Genomic DNA, 19,872 nt, shown 5'->3' on the forward strand with positions numbered 1-19,872 from the left:
TAAAATTAGGCAACCACGGCACCCATTCAAACTCTGCTGCCATCTAGATTGAAAATGAGTGACGTCACTGACGCGTATGCAGTGTTTGTATTCTTGATGTGCTTGGAAACTAACGATACTGATACAAAAAAAATATGTTTTCAAATCCAGTATTAGCTTTAAATGTGTGGACGAGGCTTCCTTGTGGCGGAGGAGTCTCCTCAACAAATAATAAAAGTTAAGGTAATTTACATTTTCTACACATCCCTACATATACATTTTATCTTATTGTTTTTGTTTACACAAAAGTACACTTTATTGTTGTTTAAGTTTACAGTTACTTCTGTGTGCAAGTCATTACAGCCTGCAGCCGTCACATGAGGAATGGCTGGTCAGGGTGTGGCGTTAAACAGATAAGCAACCCCGCCACTTCCAATGGATACATTCTGATTATTTGCTCCTCCAAATTCGCGGGGCTTGGTGGATTTACCAAAGAACTGCATAAATCAATTAGCCCTCTTGACGGTGGGCCACCCATTATGATAGTTTATTGCAAAAAAAAAAACCCATGAAGTTAGTTTTAATCTAATGAGTTAGTTTTAATCTTAGTTTTAATCTAATGAGGATCGCTGAGAATGTTACAATTTCTGAGCAAATTATTTAACTCAATGTAAAAAATATATAATTTGATGTAAACCTGACGTTTCTCATTATTTAATATTAATAAAAGGTTATTTTTTTGTGGACTGGTACAGGAAATGATGCTGTCTTGCTTAATTTGCTCTAACTTAAGCTTGGTTTGATTATTTTTAATTGATTAGATGAAATGAAGGTCCACGTACAGTAATGTTATTTAGCTTTACTTAAAAACTGACCTGGGCTTTAGGATGTCATTATGGCATTACTTGATCTAAAGCCTAATCAACTTCTTTCAAAAAAAGCAAAGACTTACTGAAAGTAAGCTTGATACAAAAATGGCAATAGTATGAACACGCACACAATTTTTTTAACTCAACATTTCCTGAGGAATAATTAAAACGGGGTACAGAGGACATTCGTAAATTGGCACCATTTTAAAAATTAATACACATTCACTCGCATGTGAGACTTAAAATCACTCCCGTTATAGTCAGTACTGCAGGAGGTTCCCAGAAATAGGTTTCCATTTAATGCAGTGTTTAATGCAGGTCCAATTATACATATATCCTATCTTAAGCATGGAGTTCAAACATTGCACAAGCTGTTTAGACAATGCATTAAACACTGATTTTATAATGAAAACTGAAAGGATTGTCATCATTTGTGTGCAAGCATGTTTGACTTGGTTGACTCAATAAACAGGAACCCACCAACCACACCAGTGTGAATGTTCAAAATTTAAGATGACACTTGATTCACTACTAGAACTTCCTCGCATTCGTGTGGGTAGCCAAGTTGTATTCAAAGTGGCCCCAACAAGGATTTGTCAGCCAAGGGTTCCATTTGCTGATTCACTTTACCCACCCACCCCCACCCCCAGCCCCTTCATAACTCTAGTAGCTGCCTCATCACAATTTGAACTCTGACAAATAACCAATGAACACTGCTCAACATTCCACCTCACGAAAACACTGTGCATGTGGCACACTGGTCAGAACCAGGATACCCAAACTTCTCAATTCATGTAATAAGTAAAACAAATCTCTGCTTTCACCACCTTACAAGTATAAGTTGGCTTGGTTCATTGCAGAGCATTCTGCACACGCCCTTTAAAATAAAGGCACTTTTGATTAACCAGTGGTGGGGACAGCAAATGTTGCCAACATTTTATTTAAGAAACTCAGGACAGAGAGTTTGAGAAGGTTCAATAAGTTACAGTATCCCATAGCAAGGCCACATTAGATAAACCTTTAGTGCTTGACCATCCAGCTGAACTAGGTAGGGGCAATTGAGCTTTACTCTGATGGTGGTCCTGAGTGAAGCTGTGGCTGGCTGAGCCTAGAGAGCCACTATACACATTTGAAGGGGAACCAAAAGAGGTTATGTGCATGTCGGAGGATTGTTGGTCCATACCAAGTGCCACAACAGATGCTGGTTGGCTTACACTTGCCTGCATCCTATCCCCACTTAGTAGAATAGCTGCCTTTGGACAACCAAAATACACTGGATGAGATCTGACTTGGTGGGCTTTACTGGTTGGACATTACCGTGTGGGATCCAGGTTGGGTATGATTTTGGGCACTCTGCATCTGAGACCGAGCAATCTGAGGCACAAGTCCGCCCTGTAACATCTGCCATGTGCTCGCAACCAGAGAAGGATGGGCCCCATAGGAGATGCTGCTTTTTTGAGCTTCACTGGCAGATTGCTGGCTGGTGGACGTTGCACAAGCACTCACACCAGAGCCCGGCGTATGGGCAATCTCATAATGGCTAGAAGGCTGTAATATGCCTGTATCCTGAGAATACACAGGTCCATAATAGCTGATGCTTTTTTTGTGAAGCATCCCTGGTAGACTGTTGGCTGGTGGAGGTCAAGCCAGCACTCACACTGAGGCCCTGCATCTGGGCCTGGGCAGTCTTTACTGAAGGCTGGTCATGGATAGAGAGCTGCTGTTTACTTGCAAGCTGGGAACATAAAGAGCCATGATAACTGGTGTTTTTTGTGCAGCGTCACTGGCCGACTGCTGGCTGGTGGAAGCCACACAATAACCCACACTGGAACCCTGCATCTGGGACTGGTTTGATGTCAATTTCATAGCTGGTCACGATGCAGACCAACTTGAACTTGGGTACTGACCACCATAGCTGCCTTGCTGAGAGTTTAAAGCCAAGGTACCCACTACAGTCTGGGTTTGGGACATGGGCTTACTGGCCTGGTTTGTGAAGGATGGGAAAATTGTGTGTACTTTTGAGACTGAGGAGAAATATGAGAAGGTTGGTGCTTCTCTGATGGAAATGTATTTGATTGGCCTGAGGACTGAGCCCTGTAGCCTCCCTGATGATGGATAGGAGCAGATTGAACAGATGCAGTGTGCATCGTTGAACCAGCATACTGACTTGGGAAACTTTGAGTGCTGAATACAGAGTGCAAGCTGCCAGAAGACCCCTGAGGCAAAGCACCTTGGTGAAAGAGGCTACTGGACATCTGGGTGCCAAGGACAGGCATAGAGTTCTGGCCCTGAAATGGAGTTTCGATATTACCAGAGAAACCCAGCAGCTGGGGCTGGGATACTTCAGGAGGTTGCTGGGAACTTTGGAACACAGACCATTAATACCCAGTAGAGCCAATTGAAGTCTCAGATTCTGAAGAATCCATTTGACTGCTTGAAATACAACTTGACTGAACATTCTGACTGGGTTCCTGGACTTGCTGAGGAAGCAAAGAGCTACTTTGCATGCATGCAACCAGAAGTAGAGCCCTCCATCTTGCTCTGATAAGGAAGATAGTTGACTTTTTGGGGTTCATTCATAGGAACTGATGTTGCTACACTGTACAAATGCTGTGCAACCTTTTTATTCCACCCTTTGAGATAGACCAAAAAAAAAAGTAAAGATTGTTAAAATTTTTGAACATAGGCACAAGGCCTCAATATCTGGTCTGGTCTTACCTTCATGCCCCTCTGCATCCTTCAGCAGAAATACAGCAGTGAGGAGTAAACAACCTACAAAAGAACATTCAAACATGAAGGTAAGCCACTGCCTTAAAAAATAGACAAAACAGACAAACCACTCCGTATGACTCTTTACAAATAAAATTTGCAAGTTTTATTACAGTATTTATTGGGGAAAATTAAGTTATACAAACATAAAACAAGTTAAGAAATAACACTTGCTAAAGTAACTCTATGAATTCAAAAGTCAATGTCCTGCAGTTCTGTCTGAATTGCCTGGTCTTTACCCTTAGCCCTTCCTTCATTATAACAGGGCTAATCCATTTATCCAAGATGGCTAGGCATGCAAAGTTTTACAAACAAGCAACATCTCAAATATGTCATAATAAATGTTCAATTTATAAAGATTTCACTCTATAGTCAATTCCATCTTGCTAGCTACCTTTGTTTAGTTAATTTCTTTCTCCATCCCAGCTCCCAATGAAGCTTTCCAGTCCCTGGAAGAGAGCAGAATGACCTGTTCCACCACTCCTACAAGATTCAGGTAAGTGTCCACTTTATTGTTAACCGTCCTCGTTTCTGATTTGTGTCTCTAGACGATGTGATGTATTAAAGTAGTTCTAGTGATGGGTCACAGCTCTTGACCTCATCACAAGTACCCTAGGTGAATGGATGGTGATTGAGTTGGGTGGTCTAATGCTTAGGCAACATCATCTCAGCTACACCCCCTCTAATGACACATCAGCCTGCCACATCTGGGTTTTATTTTGATCAGCTCTTACAAACCCATTGTGAGAGCATGAGGCTTGAGTATGGTGAGGTTTATACATCCCATACGCCTTGTGAAGCTCTATCACATAAGGTGTAGGCATCACCATGAAACTAGTTATTAATCATTTTATATGGTGAAATACATTGTTTGAAATATAAAGGATGAAAACTCAAAAATAATTGATCTACTGCAATTGCTGTTTCAATTTCAAGCAGCAAATGCTAGTTCACATTTGATTCCGCATGCTGGTGGCATCAGTAAATGACCAAATGATTGCCTGGTTTAGACATTGCTGTGGGTTTAATTGTGACATGGAGACAAGTTGGAAGAGAGGCTTTTAATAATTGTCAGGCATTTCCCATAAAGAATATCAAAAGGTTATACAAGCCTCAGTTTAGAATGAAACCTTAATATTTTTGTATAAGATAAAGATTAGGCAAATTGAAGAATAGAACTTTCTTTAACATCAATATTTTTTTCCCCCTCAGATTTTAGGAAAATATAAAAAGCCATATCATCCTTCTAATCTTAGTGAATTTTAAGATATCAAAGTGGCTAAAAGTATAAAAATATTGGACTAACAGTAACAGAAAACAAAACAGGTTGTATAAGTAGTGCAACAAAAGCAAATAGTTTAGAAGCCAAGATAGTATAATCAAATTTTAGACTCTTTAAACGCGGACACAAAGACATTCACACCCTTTCAGATTACAATACACATGAGCACACTCAAAGTGTTTCAATATTAACCAATCAGAGTCATCCTTCTTCCAGACTTTATACTAGTTGAAAACTCCTACTCTTCCTCTTTTTCAACATTCTGCTTCTTGGGTGCCTGCAAGTGACATCAGACACATTATCCATTACAGAACATAAACATAATAAAGTTGGAAAAAAGGACTTGCCTAAAACAGTAACGTTACTATTTTTAATCCAAACTTCTATTATAATGATATGTCAAACCAAATGTCATACCTTTGATGTCCCAGTATTCTTATGGGTGTGTCTACCTTCTGTTCTCTCTTTGCAAACAGGCCTGGGGGGTAGGCAGAGAGTGTTAAAGTCATCGGTATTCTTAAGCTGTCAGGAAAATGTCAGTAACTAAACAAATTATGGCAGAAGACGTGCCTGGGCACTGAAAGGTGTGGGACACAGCTAACTGGAAATGGCTGTGTATTGCCTAAGTCTTGTTAAGCAAGCTAACAAGCTGACCATGACTGGATGGCAGGGAGATTGCTGACTCACATGCTAGCCAAACTCCCCAGCCACATGCTTACCCCAAAGCTCCGAAGCTGTCGCCAAGCGGAGCTGTGTGGGAGGAGCTACTCTCCAGGGCTGTCCCCCACTGATTCCTGCTCCTCCCCTGCTGCTCTGCGTTGGTGTTCTTCCCGGAAGAAGAGATGCTCACAAAGGGAGAGGTCTTCCACAGACTGCCACTGGCCCTGCCACTCTGCCAGCCGGGTGCCAGGAAATCCTCGCTAGGATCCACTGCGTAAGTGCACACGCACGCACGCGCACGCACACCCCAAAAAAGAATGAACATTTGGATGCAAGATCAAGCATGCCACTAATTAGAAATATAATACAATCGGGCACACAGCCTACATAAAAAATTGTGTCAGTGTGCTCAGTTTTGGTAGTGTTTTCTTTCAGTAATAACACTGCAGATTAGTAAAAGGAGGGTGCAGTGACGGTGTGTGTGTGCACTCATGGGTTGAAATACTGAAATCTCACCCTGGTGTCTCACTCTCCTCTGCTTCTCCGGAGAGCCCCTCCCACATCTCTCACTCGGAGCGTGGAGGGGTGTCTGTGGGGACCCTCCATCTGCTTGGTAAGCAGTCACAGGACGGAGGTCACACTTATCCTGAACATCAGTGTAATGTCAGTATAAGCGTAGAGTAAGAACAAAAAGCCTCCATCCTTCTACCATAATATTTTCTGTACACCTCAAAGAGCTCACCCGCTGACTGACCTGAACGGAAGACATTACCAAAGTGCCAAAAAAACCAAAACAAAACAGACTGAAGGCTTCAGTGCACAGTCAAAATTCTTTTTATATTAGAATTTGGTCAAAAACACAGGTTATGTTTGGCTGTTTCTTCTTACAGTAAACCAATGCAGTTATTTCACAGTTATTACTACAGCAGATACAGATTTTGCCAATTTAAATTAATATCACAATTTAAAATAATGAACTTATATTTTTGCTGTCCCATCTTGATCAAAATCCTTCCAGAAATTGCAATGACATGCTATGATAAGCAGGACTTGTGTGTTATCGCTGTCTTCTGTTAAGAGGCTACATTACAGATCAGGAGAAATGCTGTTTATATTTATGCTTTGTAAATGACAAGATTTGCACAGCTGTGATACCTGGTGGTGAAATACAACATTCTCCTCCAGAGCAATGCCACAGAACTCACAGGGTATGACCACGTCGCCCTCTAGTGGGCTGGAAGGGGGGCTGTCGGACAATGGGGAGACAGAGTGGGGGAGGTTGGGGGGGCTGGGAGTGTGAGGCAGGATTTCGTGACCTGCGCCATCTTCATACTGCAGAGACGGAGGCTGCTTACTGAAGGAGGCAATGGCAGAAGCTGGGTTGCAACCAGTCTGGGAAATAAAGTAAGCACATAAAACAGCAATTAATAAAGAATTCACTAGAGAAGCCAGGTTATTTCTCCACCCTCAACCCTTGATAATGCTTTGGTACTGTACATTAGCTCTGATCATTTGTAATAGGGTGGAGGCATGGTCTGTTATTAGTAGTGATACCACATCAGTCATTTGCATTAAAGGAAGAAAATATTTTCTGTTACACTTGTTGTCACATGAAAGTGCATTTTCAATTCCTAGATGTTTAAGAAAATACATACATCATAAACTTTGTCATTTTCTGGAAGTGTTTTTGTTATTTTTTTAAAGCCTAGTTGAAGACAATACATGTGCTTATGTTGTGCATGGAAACATACTTAAAACCTTTATTTAAAGAATAAATCTACAAGGAAATATGATCTAAGGACAGGTGCAAGAGGAGCTTGACATTTGAGGCTACCACTGAAAGTAACCAGACACAACACACACGGATAACAAACGCACTAGTGTCTCAGAAGGGAGAGGAGGTGAGATTCCACATCCACACTGAGAATAACAGTTCCCAAAAAACAAGCAAAAATAAGGAAATATAATTGTATAATATCCCATACATATCTTAACCTTCATCTCCTTTGAAGGTTCTCTCCAGTTCTGAAACTGTTCATGTGTACTCATTCTGAGCACCTCAAGGATTTGTCAATACTCATCCTTTTCTGTCCTGATTAGTGGACAGTTGAATAGCTGGAATTAAATGACTTCAAAGCAAATATAGTGATTTGACAAAGTCATAAACAAGTATCTACTTGGCTGCTGCTTTATCCTATTCATATATTCAAGCAGACAGGTCTCTTTCACCAAATGACTGGATTGAGTTACCAAGTTAAATTTTAGTGTAACTAGCCCACAGTCATCTAGATCTATGAGCTACAAGGACACTTGTAGGACACTTAAATTAAAATAAAGCAACAAAAAAAAAAACAAAAAAACAAAACAAAATTGGCATGAGGCAATATAGCATCAATGTGCTGAGACTAGATAACTAAAGACTTGGCACAGACCTGGTGTAAGATGAGGTCCTCTTCTGGAAAGAGCTCTTCACAGAACTCGCAGGGAAGCATGATGTCAAAGGCAGGGCTCTGAGTCTGGGCTGTGTTAGCGCTTGGGAGAGCTGTGCTGCAGTATATGTTGCTGTTGGTGGTGGAGGTGAACTGGGACGCCACAGAGCTTCGGGCAGGCGCCCCCCCCAGACGGTGCTCCCACACATCAGTCCACACGCCCTCCCGAGTCCCCAGATCCTCCAGATCGCCATCGCTCTGCAGACTCAGGGCCAGCAGGTAGTCCAGGCCGGAAGAGTCGTACTCTGGGAGCTGGTCCAGGGGCCACAGCAGGCTGTTGTTGTTGTTTTCCAGCTCGGCTTCCTGATCGAGCACTAAGGAAATGAGCACATTCAGGCACACTCATGTTTCCATTCACCATGAAACAGCAAACGCCTCTCGTAATCTCAAAACTAGAGAACAGATGATCTTAGGAACTCTTAAGGTAGTTAGACAAAGTATTGCTGAGAAGTGATTTATTTTTACAAAAGATTTTCCAGCTAAACCAGACAATAACTTACAGTGAGCAAATTCGTTGTTCCTTGGTGCTGGGTTTCTCCTCACCCCTGCCCCTACTGGTCCCCTAGTGCTGTTGTGCAATCTGCCCTCTAATGGCCGAGGTGGGCCCCTGTGATCTGCCAACCCAGGACTGCCGCTGTTATTGCTCCGCTCCTGGAGCCTAAGCAGGCTGTGGATGGGTTGGGTCTCAAACCAAGCTCCAGGAGGCTGGGAGCCTGTCCTCCGTTCCTGGGGAGGGGTGAGGCTACCGCATAAGGCTGGGTGGATGGCTTTCTCTCTCAGCATGACATTGCACTTGCAGATGGGGCAGGGTTCCGTACGTGTACCGCAGTAATCCTCATGGTCGCGGGCCTGAGAGAAAGCCAACTCCAGGTCGCAGTACTGACACGGCACCATACGCAGGCTGCACTCTGAACTCTACAAACAGAAGTCAGAATGAGGTCACGACCAATTAGGTTATTGTTTTCTTGTGAAACTCACGCAAAGGTGATGCAGTTCTCCAGCTCAATACCTGATGGGTCTCCATGAGCCTTTTTTCAATCTTCAGACCACATTTGCATTGTTCCTGAGAGTGGAGAGAAGGGTAAAAAAAACCCACCACCACCACACAAGACAACTGGTTTAAGTTAATGCAACTAGAGGTAACATTCTTTAATTCACACCGTTTGCAAAGTATCATATCTTGGAAAACTATTCTACATGTCTTGAACAGTCATGAGCTGTAGAATGAAAGCGTCAGTTTATTTTTGGTATTTTCAAAACAAAATCCCATTCGACATAAATGTAATTGACAACCTAATAAAATATTATTACATAATTGCATAATAACTCTCAACCAAAGTTCCTCCTATACAAAGCATGTTATATTTGTTTAAATGACTATGAACACTGTGTCTGGACATAGTCTCTTGCTAACATGTAATATGTATGCCAATTCATTGGTTTATAACATGCTTCATAGTTTGTGTATCCAAAAGAACTTTAAACATTAAAGTGTGCTTTTGAAAGTCTACACCAGAAACACAAGCTTTAAATGTAAGATTATCATCATCCACATAGTCTAAATTTATATATCACCCTTACCATTATCAGACAGATAGTAGCAGTATTAGCCATAGCCTACCTGTGAGTGCTCCTGCTCTTTGTGTTCCGAAAGTTCAGCACGGGGAACAGGTTCTTGGCACACATCGCACAGGGCAATATTCCGTCGACAGTGAATCTCATGAGTGGTAAAGTTAGCCTCTGGAATGTCATGCTTGCTGGTGAGGTGAGGTGAGGTGGGGCGGGGGTGGTGAGAAGTTGTTTTTTTAATTCCCGATTTAATATCATCAGCATTAAAGAACATCAAGGCATAACAATTTAGGTTAAGAGAGGACGCGAGTAAACTTAGTCCTTACCAATTGGTGCAAAACTGGGTGCTTTCCTCTGCCATAACTTATGTAGAAAGAGACAAAACAAATGGCTAATTAGATATGAAAATAACACACCAACTTTAGATATATTAAGACATTTGAGCTTGAGCGTTCAGGATCACCAAAAATCTTTTCACTAGCTAGCGTTAGCCACAGAACAAGAACTACAGCAAATGTAATTTAACTACCTAGCGTTAACCAACTTCTTAGACAGTTGGCAGTAGACACTTCGGAAAGACATCATCACTCAGTGGTATTACATTCCCGAGTAATTATCCGAACCAGCTAACTAGCTATTTAATATCTTAAATTAACCGCAATTTAAACCTCATTTTATCTTAAGGCTTACCTCGTCTTTGAGTGATCTTATTAACAAGCAACAGTCGATTCCTTAAACTCGAGAGTTTAAGCAACAGAAAGAATGGTCAATAGTCAAGTATGATAGCAAGAACTGAGTTTCCTGAAATGTTATCTTGATAATCTTGACTGTGGAAAGCAGATGGGTCGTGAGCTAGCTGTAGCTGTCTATGTTCGATACACGATTAGTTTTTGCCGATGGAGACTCGAGAGACTAGCCCACTAGCTAGTTAACGTTATATAGAAGCCGCTTCCGACGTTAAACTCCAAAGGGCAACCATTCACGACTGGATAGCTATCTTAGGTAGGCTAGCAGATAGCTAACTAAGGTGGGAAGCTAATGTCGAAAAATTCCACACCACGTCATGACAGTACAAAAAAAGTACATGCAAACTTCCTCTAACTCTAAATCAACTAACAAAGGTAGCTATCTAGCTATCCTAGCCATCATTTTTGTTTCGTTAACGGGGTCGCTAAGCAAAGCTGTGAAGGAAGCAGCCCTGTTGTATGAGAATGACTTTTTTTTTCTTTCTTTTTTTTCCCCCTTTTTTTTTTTTTACACATTTTCAAAATAAAGGTTTCAGTGTCCTGTTGAGGAGGGGACAAGCAGCAAAATGCAATTTTAAACCGCAATGAAACCCGTGTAAATAAATGTTTTGGTGGATATATGTTTTTCTTTTTAAATAAATGTAAATAGAATTTCCTATTTACCCAGATGTTAGCATCGGGCATAGATAACATATATGCACTGTTTTTCATGAGACCTAAATTCCTTACATTTCTTTGGGCCATTTTTAAAAGGTAAAACAATACACACTAAAGAATAAAAATAAATACCCAGTTTATATAACATTAAATATGACTTAATTTCTCTGTGTTGCAACAGTGGCCACTATTTTATAAATAGGAAAGCGAACAACGCCCCCTATTGGATATTATCTACCTTATATTTTAATACACATAACGGAAACTGCACGGTGTTTATCTACTGTTATTTACAACCTGGAAAATAATAACATAACGGTATTTTAAGTGTTTGATAAATGTAATATAGCGATGATGGTTACAGAGCGTTCAGTCTTCATCGATAGTTTCCTGGAACATATTATGGTAGGACTTTTAAACATTGAGAAAATGTGTGAAATGTCTTAATAATAAGCTAGATATGTATTTAACGTTACAGTATTACATATGCCACATCTTTTGCAAAGACCCGGGTAAACCGCGATTTAAAAAAAAAAATTATTATTATTTTTTTTACTGTTTTTAAAAACATGTTTCAGATAAAGATAACCCCAGTTAACCGTGTCATCGTGAGTCAGTGACCTCACTGTTGCGTGACTGATGGTTAGGTAATGCAAAAATATTTGTTTTCTACAAAACCAATGAAAGGCTAGGAGATGACTTTCCTTTCACTTCTCGGTTATAGCCAGGTCACATGCTCGATCGGGAATAATGGCTGCACAGGAGCCGTCGCCACCGTCGTCATTAGAAGGCAACAAACCTGGCTTCCCTAGGAAAATTCTGGCCAACAAGCTTGAGGACAAACATTTGTGTAACATTTGTCAGAAAATCCTCCGGAGGCCTTTTCAAGCGCAATGCGGACATCGTTTTTGTTCATATTGTTTTAACAAAACCGTGAGGTAAGCGCCACTCATTGAGCAATATACGAGATAGACAGCAGAACCGTCTAGATTTAACAACAAGACAGCTATTAAGCCTGTAATCTCTAGCTGGCCCACCTGACATAACAAAAGATGAATATGACCTGATAGTTCCTTTGGGGGCATTTTTGTCATGTTCTTGTGGTAGTATATAGTAGTAAAGCTAGTGTCTGTTAGGCAACTCAAACAATAGGATCTGTTGGGGTGTAGCTTGGAAGCTAGCTGGTCTATATTGTGCTCTGTTGCCAGCCAGATTAGATTTTCTGGTAGCATGGTGTTGTGACTAATCAATTGTTCTGGTGAGACGAGATAATCTTCATCCACATTTACGATATGGTATTTATACCTTTTTTGAAGAAAAAAAAAGGTCTGTTTTTGCTTTTCAGCTCTGGTCCACAAAAATGCAGTGCCTGTATAAAAGAAGATATCTTTGAGGAGCCAACATCAATTTTGAAACAGGGCTGCGTGAGTTGTTATTGCAAATAAGTCATGAAGGAGAAATCGAAAGCGCGATATAACTGGAAAAAAAGACATTAAATAAATTTGTACTGATTTCAGATATAAAAACTTAATGTTAATGTAAAATATCACAAAAATACTTAATTTTTACATGCAAAATATAAATTCGGTAAGTAACTTGAAGTATAAAGTGTTAATCTCAATATTACCAGGCTTTTCCTGATAATGCTGCCAAAAGAGAAGTTGAAGCCCTTGAAGCTGTGTGTATAAATGAAGGTTGCAGTTGGACAGGCACCATCAAAGAATATGAGGTTGACGGCATTTCCCCACAATAAGTGTTTGTTGCAAGTCAAATTCATACATTTTAGCCCTTTAACAGTGAAGTGGCTTCATCTAAATGTGTTGTCATATTTCCCAGGCCACTCATGAGGGACAGTGTGGTTTTATGATCGTTCCTTGTCCCTCCTGCAAAGAGCTCCTAAGAGCCAATGAACTTGAACGGCACAATGAAAGAGAGTGTCCTGAGAGGACACTGAACTGCAAATACTGCAAAGAACCTTTTCATTTTAAAAACATTAAGGTGAGCCATTTTTTTTATTGTGGTCCCAGTCTGATGCGTAGATTTCAGAGGCATGCTGCTTGAGTTTGAAATTATCTTTATGGTTGTGGACTCTAGTTTGATTTTTCTTAAGTTTATCAACTTAATACCTTTTATCTTTAGGCTCATGATGAAATTTGCCCTAAATATCCAATGATTTGTGAAGGCTGTGCGAAGAAAAAAATTCCCAGAGAAAAGGTGAATTTAGGATATTTGTTGCTGCTGCTGCTGTTGTGGTTGTTATATTACATTTACATAAGTATATTCAGTAAATTCTCTTTTTATTCAGTGAGCTGAGTTGGCTGTTCTTTGTGCTCATCTTAGTTCCGGTGTTTTGTTTTTGCCTTGCGTATCTCTACAGTACGTGGACCATATTAAGCTGTGTACCAAATTCCGAACTCCCTGCAGATTCCATGTCGTCGGCTGTGATATGTCCGTGAGTGAATTGTTTCTTGGTTATGGCGGTCTCAAGCCACTGGACAATCGCCCAAATGACACACTCTCGCCCTTAGGTGGAGAAAGAGAAGATCCATGACCACGAGCGGACATGCTCCTACGAGCACCTGAACCTGCTTCTGCATTTTATCATGGGCATCAAGGTGAACCTGGAGAGCCTGCAGCCACAGAGCCTGGAGCTGGCCAGCCACAAGATCCAGGAGCTGCATCAGTCTCTGCGCGAGCTGGAGCTGAAGATGGGCCAGCTGAATGCGGGGTCTCCCGTGCAGGGGGCCTGCGCACCTCCTCCGCCCCCGCCGCCCACTCTGGCCACGTCCTTCACGCCGCTGCCCACCACGGTGGGTGCTGCGCTCGAGCTGCAGCTCCACAGCGAGAAGGCCAAGGTGGCGGAGCTGAGCCGCCGCTGCCAGGACCTGGAGCTGAAGGTGGGCACCTTCGAGAACATTGTCTGCGTGCTGAACCGCGAGATGGAGCGCGCCGCCACCACCATGGAGGCCTACAACCGTCAGCACAGGCTCGACCAGGACAAGATCGAGATACTCAACAACAAGGTCCGCTGACAAAAATAGTGTTGTACCTCACTTGTGTATGTTTATGTGCATGTAGATGTGGCTCTGTGTGTTCAGACATATTCTACTCCATGTACAGTATGCAATGCTTGGCTGGATGTATGGCTGCCTCTCATCCCTATGAAGGTTCGTCAGCTGGAGAGGACGGTGGGCCTGCGGGATCTCTCCATCGTGGAGATGGAAGGGAAGATGAGGGAAATGTCCGCCGCCACCTATGACGGAGTTTTTGTGTGGAAGATCTCAGACTTCTCCAAGAAGAGGCAGGACGCAGTGGCAGGGCGGGCCCCAGCCATGTTCTCTCCCGGTAGGTGGACACTTTCTTTTTCCTCCTCTTTCATCCAATTAAAAGAAATGCAAACAAAGCTAAGGCACCTCCTCCTGCTCTGCAGCTTTTTATACCAGTAAATATGGCTACAAGATGTGCTTGCGCATCTACCTGAACGGGGACGGCACGGGGCGTGGCAGCCACCTGTCTCTGTTCTTCGTGGTGATGAGGGGACACAGTGATGCCTTGCTTAAATGGCCTTTTAACCAAAAGGTTAGTACCTCTCATCAAAAATGAGCCCAGTGTTGGCAGCAGTATAAGTGTATGGATTATTTTTCTTTTTAAAAAATGTTGGAAGAAAAGCCACTGGACTAGCTTCATGCCTTTCAGAGCTCTGTCTGTGTGTGTGTGTGTGTGTGTGTGTGTGTGTGTTTGGGTTTGGTGTGTTATTTTTGGCCACGCCCACAGGTCACCCTCATGCTGCTGGACCAGAACAACAGGGAGCACATCATCGATGCCTTCCGGCCGGACATCTCCTCCTCCTCCTTCCAGAGGCCCGTCAGTGACATGAACATCGCCAGTGGCTGTCCGCTCTTCTGCCCGCTCTCCAAGCTTGACTCCAAGAACTCCTACATCCGCGATGACACCATCTTTATCAAGGCCATCGTCGACCTCACTGGCCTTTAGGGTGTAAGGCATGTCTCTGCGAGCCCTGCAGAGCTCGTTCGTTTTCGCAGTGCTGCTCCGAGGCCTGGTGCCCTCTAAGAGAGCTCTGTCGCTGGGGCAATGCGCCCTCCCCTTACCATCGACACAAATCTGACTCCCAGGGCAGTTTCTCTGGGATTTCCATTGTTCTACATTATGTTGCCAACCAAAATGGTACCTGGAGTTTGTACAGTTTTTACTGTAATATAATTGCCCTTAGGGAGCTGTCTCTTTACTCCCCTATAGTGGGATAGCTGTCAGCAGTGATTGTAATGTAACTATTGATGCCTGGTGCCAAAAATGTGGCACTCTGCCTTTTATAGAGATTGAGAGAAGACTTTACTCACAGGAATAGAAGTCATTTCATTTTCAAGTGCTTTGCTTGTGCTGTGGCCAGTATTTGAGGCTTTCCTTTATTTTTCTTTCGGTGCTTGAGCTACTTGCGAGTGAGTATTTTTTAAAATGTTTTGCATAGACAGACGTGGAGTTTCAAAATAACAACAAACGATGCTGGTAAATTCTTTTGCATCTATATAGTTACCTTGCTTCATATACTGTCTAACCTTTGCTCTAAGCGTATGCATCGACAGTCTTCTGACATTCCCTCTTTGCATTGTGTGCCTCTGATCTCTCAAGTCCTGTGTTCATTGGTACTTATCTGTAGTGGTGGACATTGCTTGAATCTCATGAAGTCCAAAGCGCAGAATTTGGGTTTTTGAACCCTGCTTTGTGTGTTGAGCTGTGTGTCTGTAGAGGGTTACCCCCCCCCCCCCTTTTTTTTCCTTTCCATTCCATTTTGGTGTCCTTTGCTGTATTAGTTCGCATGTTGGATCTGTGGAAGATACATTCAAGTTAGCAAAATGACCAGGTTTGCATCACGAACCTGAGAAGCGAAGGAGTTTCATCAGAAATCCCTGTCAGAGAAAATCACGACGCGCTGGTGTGTTAAAAAATGCTTGATTTCTGCCTCGCATGCCTCGGCACAGCCTGTCATCCCACTGTACGGCCATCCCGACAGCAAGGCATCCGCGGTTCACACAAACACCTCAATTGGCAGCATTTAGATTGATCTGAGTGGAGAAGTAGACTGGGACAGTAGACCCTGTGTTTTTTTTTGTGGTGTGGAGGGGCTGGTGTTGAATTGTACTTTTGGTGTTTTCTCGTTTAGAGTGTTCTATTGATGTTGTGCTGTTTTGGGCTAAAATGACTATTGGCACTCAAAATATAACGTACTCTGTGAACTAGAATTTGCCAAATGAGGCTTTGATCATTTTTAGTCACTGCTGTTTTGTCTTTATCCTATAAAGATTCTTCATGGGTTCTGCACTCTGTAAACATGCTAGAAACGTGTGGTTGTTAAAGGAGCTATGTGTTGAATTTTTGTGTAAATGATCATCCTAAATCGTTAACAGATCACTATAGAAACATTCATCAAAAATCCCTAATTTACCATAGCTCCTGTTGTCCCAGGTGACAGCAGCTCATTGCAAAATTCAGAAGTTTACTACAAAACATGTGGGGTTTTTTTTTGTTTTTTGTTTTGTTTTTTTAAAGATTTTTATATATACCATTGCAAGTGCCATGGTGCACCAACAACATAATGGGTGACTGAGCCTGATCAAATATTGACACATCAACAGTTTAGCTTGTGCTATAATGGGCAGCAGGACCAGACTCTGGAAGCAAAGGACCAACCTGTAGCACCTTTAAGCCATCTCAAAATTGGATAGGTTCCAGAAAGTTTGCCCAACTTCTTTTTCTACACGTGAACACCTCAAGAGAAACAGGAGTCTTTTTGTGAACCGCAGAGAGCATTAATACACTTATTCAGTGCATGACTCTTCCATCCTAAGGGCTTACAGTATACAGTATGTCTTCCATACGAGGTTTATGGTCTGATTGTTTTCTTAGATGGAGTCTGAGATACTTTAAGATGCCTTCATGCTAACAAAGCACCTAGACCCAGCCTATTTTCAAACCAGTTCCGACAGACATTGAAATCTCTCTGTGCACGAGATGTTTCAATAAAGTGAAAAACGCGCATATTGTAAAGTATTGGTTTACTTTGTAGACCAGCATTTTATTTGTATTGCTTTTACTTTTTATCTGTTGATTGAAAACAGTATATGATGGTTATAAATGTGTGTGTTATATTGCTTATTTAAGTATAAATAGATATACTATTATACAGTGCACAGAGTTGTTTATGACTGATGTACACTGTGCATATGACGGATATTAATTATATATCTAATATAGATTCTATTAAGTAATATATGTACTATTTCCTGTTGGGATGGTTTAAAAATGTGTTCGGGCACTACTCTGGGCTTTAGCAAGTTCTCCTCCACTTGGCGACATCCTTTTGAGGAAACATGTCTCGAAAAGATCCAGAAAGATCTGCTGGGGTTCTTTCCCCCTCCTCCCCTCCCTCAAGGAGCTGTGTGGTTCATTTGGCTGTTGAAGTTTTCCATAGCTTGCTCTTTTTTCCCCCAGTGAGATTTCAATGCTTTTGTGAATAGGCCTACAGATGGGATGTGTTTCTGTAGTGTAGCTCATTAGATGCGTACTCTAGACAGGCTAGCTTCAGCATCCCTTGCATGACACTGATGTGGTGTTTCGTGAGCCATTTATATAAAGCTTTCCAAGTTACTCGATTAGCTTATACAGATAACACTTTTGTTTTCTTTGCCTTTTGACTTGGCATTACATTACATAATTGTTCATTGTAATGCATATAGTACATTACGATTTAGCTTGTGCAATTATACAAGTGTCCTTCCTATTTTGAGTGTGAAATCTATTTTGTGTTCACTCTGAACGGGGTTAGGTTTTCTAAGAGGTGGCTAAGCATTGCTAGATACACTACATTTGCAGGATTTCGTCTACAGCTGTTTAAAATACTAAGACATTGCTGATGACTTTGAATAAACATACACTATACTAAAGTAACAGTATTTTCTTAAGTTTTTACATTTGAATTAAAACTCAAGGAAATTATTTATTTATCCTGGAATGATCTCTCTTCTTCAACTTAATATTTGTGTACTTTTTTTATTTCTTAGGTGGTATTTAATAAATTGTGTTGGCAATTGAAGTTTCTAACTTTGTAAGACTTCATAGTTTCGCAGTCCCATAGCCTTTCTAATGCTGTTTTACAGAGCTAGAAGTGTTACTTTGATGGCAAAAAATTGTGGGTTGCTGCCATAAGCAATGGCAAATGACATGCCAAGGAAGGAACCATGATTCTTTTTTCCCTTTGTCATGGTTTAATCCTCTATAACATCTTCAATAAATGCTTTCCTGGCCTCACTGTTGAGTCTAAGTTTACTGTTATGTGGGTTTGTTTTTTGGGGGCGCCTGTTTTAGTTCAGTACCACCTGCCCATTCTTCAACTCAACACATGATGGCACTCCTGTGACACACGTAGGCCTGGTGTCCGATCTACTTGATGCTGCACACTTTTAGCGAACAGCACAAATCAAGCAGTGAAAAGGTTTCTGGGGAATTGGCTTTCCCATACGGTATGCTCGGTGCACTCAAACTAGCATGGGGATTACTCCTCTCTTGAGTGGGGGGTAAAAAGTGGATTGCCATCTAGGGTGTTGGTAGGACAAAGTATCACATGATGACAAGCCAGTTTCTTGTTTTTATTCCTCTTAAAAGGCTTACAAATTTCCTAGCCACATAACAGATCCATTAGGATCTATTCCAGTTTAAAATCACATTACCCTGATCTGTATTTTTTTTATGCATCTTTCCTCAGCAACGGGCAGAGCAGTCACCAAAGCCCCTTCACTGCCAGTTATAGTGTATGACTGTATGTGACAAATAAACTTTGATTTGATTTTAACGGATATGAAATAGAAAAATATTAAGCAGTGTTAAGATGTTCTCCAAAGTGGAGCAGTTATAACATTCCCTTAATTGTACTGGACATACATTTGGTAATGTGCTCTCTTTTGACTTTAAGGGAAAACCATACAGCAACGATGAGTTTTCAAGAAGTAAAAATAAAGCTCGTCGTTATGTCAAACTTATGGGACCTTGGCATTGATCGTGTGGGAATACACCAGATGCTTTTCAGGAAATGACCAGGGACAAGGTTTGAGAAGCTCAGGTAGCAGTTTAAACTCATTGAAATATGACCTCTTCTCTGAAACCCTCAGTTGTAAGACTGCTGCAGAATTTGGTTACCAGCAGTTATTTGTAAAATATAACAATTAAAGGCTTAAAAGCAACAGGCAACAACTTCACTGGGATGTGGACTGAAAGATTCAACTTCTTACTGAACTGGGACTGAATCATAAATGGGTGCCATATTGACCCCTGTGCTGCTTCAGTTGACTCATGCTTACAGCGGGCTGTATTGTAGAGTTAGAAGGTTGCTAATCCCATCAATAAGAGGCCTTCGGTATTATTAGCCTGGTGCACAGCTTTCCCTCCTCAGGCTGAAGCTGCAGTGCTGTATCACACAGCATCTCATCTATAGGTTAATACAGGGAAACTCCCTCCACTGAAGTTGCATTGTGTGCCCCAAATTGTGTGAGTAGACAGGTCTGAGCTTCTGCTACAGCACAGGATCACACAGCTGGCCCCAAAGGCCGGCAGGTAAGGGTTGGCTCATGCAGCTCACAAACCGTCGAACACATCGAAGCTACAAGATGTTAATGCAAAATTTCTCCCATTGCAGCGGACATTTCCTATCTATCGCTCTGTGTCCCCTTTGTGGCTAACCGTCGCTTCTGAAGTCTCTTTCTCGCTTTGTTCTGCTGTCTGATCTCTTTGAGCTAGCCGTCTCCCGGAGGTTGCATTTGCTGTCATGCACTCGTTTCCCCTCA

At 41.8% G+C, this 19,872-nt stretch overlaps 2 protein-coding genes across 3 annotated transcripts; one reads left to right on the forward strand and one right to left on the reverse strand.

The window, feature by feature from the left end:
- Positions 1 to 4,622: 4,622 nt before the first annotated feature.
- trafd1 (TRAF-type zinc finger domain containing 1) lies at positions 4,623 to 10,847 on the reverse strand. The gene is made up of 11 exons (XM_027010894.3): positions 10,308 to 10,847; positions 9,944 to 9,980; positions 9,670 to 9,805; positions 9,058 to 9,111; positions 8,549 to 8,963; positions 7,992 to 8,362; positions 6,715 to 6,951; positions 6,076 to 6,205; positions 5,619 to 5,829; positions 5,317 to 5,377; positions 4,623 to 5,176 (listed from the first exon to the last, which is right to left on the reverse strand). Exons 2-11 carry the CDS (start codon positions 9,976 to 9,978, stop codon positions 5,138 to 5,140), a joined length of 1,689 nt encoding a protein of 562 aa, XP_026866695.2. The 5' UTR covers positions 9,979 to 9,980; positions 10,308 to 10,847; the 3' UTR covers positions 4,623 to 5,137.
- A 438-nt stretch (positions 10,848 to 11,285) lies between these two features.
- On the forward strand, positions 11,286 to 18,344 carry traf2a (Tnf receptor-associated factor 2a). 2 transcript variants are annotated; one of them, XM_027010872.3, is made up of 11 exons: positions 11,286 to 11,425; positions 11,745 to 11,958; positions 12,366 to 12,444; positions 12,651 to 12,749; positions 12,857 to 13,018; positions 13,160 to 13,234; positions 13,398 to 13,472; positions 13,549 to 14,043; positions 14,188 to 14,365; positions 14,451 to 14,599; positions 14,795 to 18,344. In XM_027010872.3, the coding sequence occupies exons 2-11, from the start codon at positions 11,771 to 11,773 to the stop codon at positions 15,011 to 15,013; spliced, it is 1,719 nt and encodes a 572-aa protein (XP_026866673.1). In that variant the 5' UTR covers positions 11,286 to 11,425; positions 11,745 to 11,770; the 3' UTR covers positions 15,014 to 18,344. The 2 variants fall into 2 exon arrangements, with proteins under 2 accessions (XP_026866673.1, XP_081571276.1); XM_081715150.1 differs by lacking the exon at positions 11,286 to 11,425 and having other exon boundaries at positions 11,726 to 11,958.
- The last annotated feature ends 1,528 nt before the right edge of the window (positions 18,345 to 19,872 follow it).

The sequence above is a fragment of the Electrophorus electricus genome, chromosome 5 (genome assembly GCF_041902795.1).
Source record: "Electrophorus electricus isolate QZ-2024a chromosome 5, ASM4190279v1, whole genome shotgun sequence".
NCBI classification, from domain to species: domain Eukaryota; kingdom Metazoa; phylum Chordata; class Actinopteri; order Gymnotiformes; family Gymnotidae; genus Electrophorus; species Electrophorus electricus.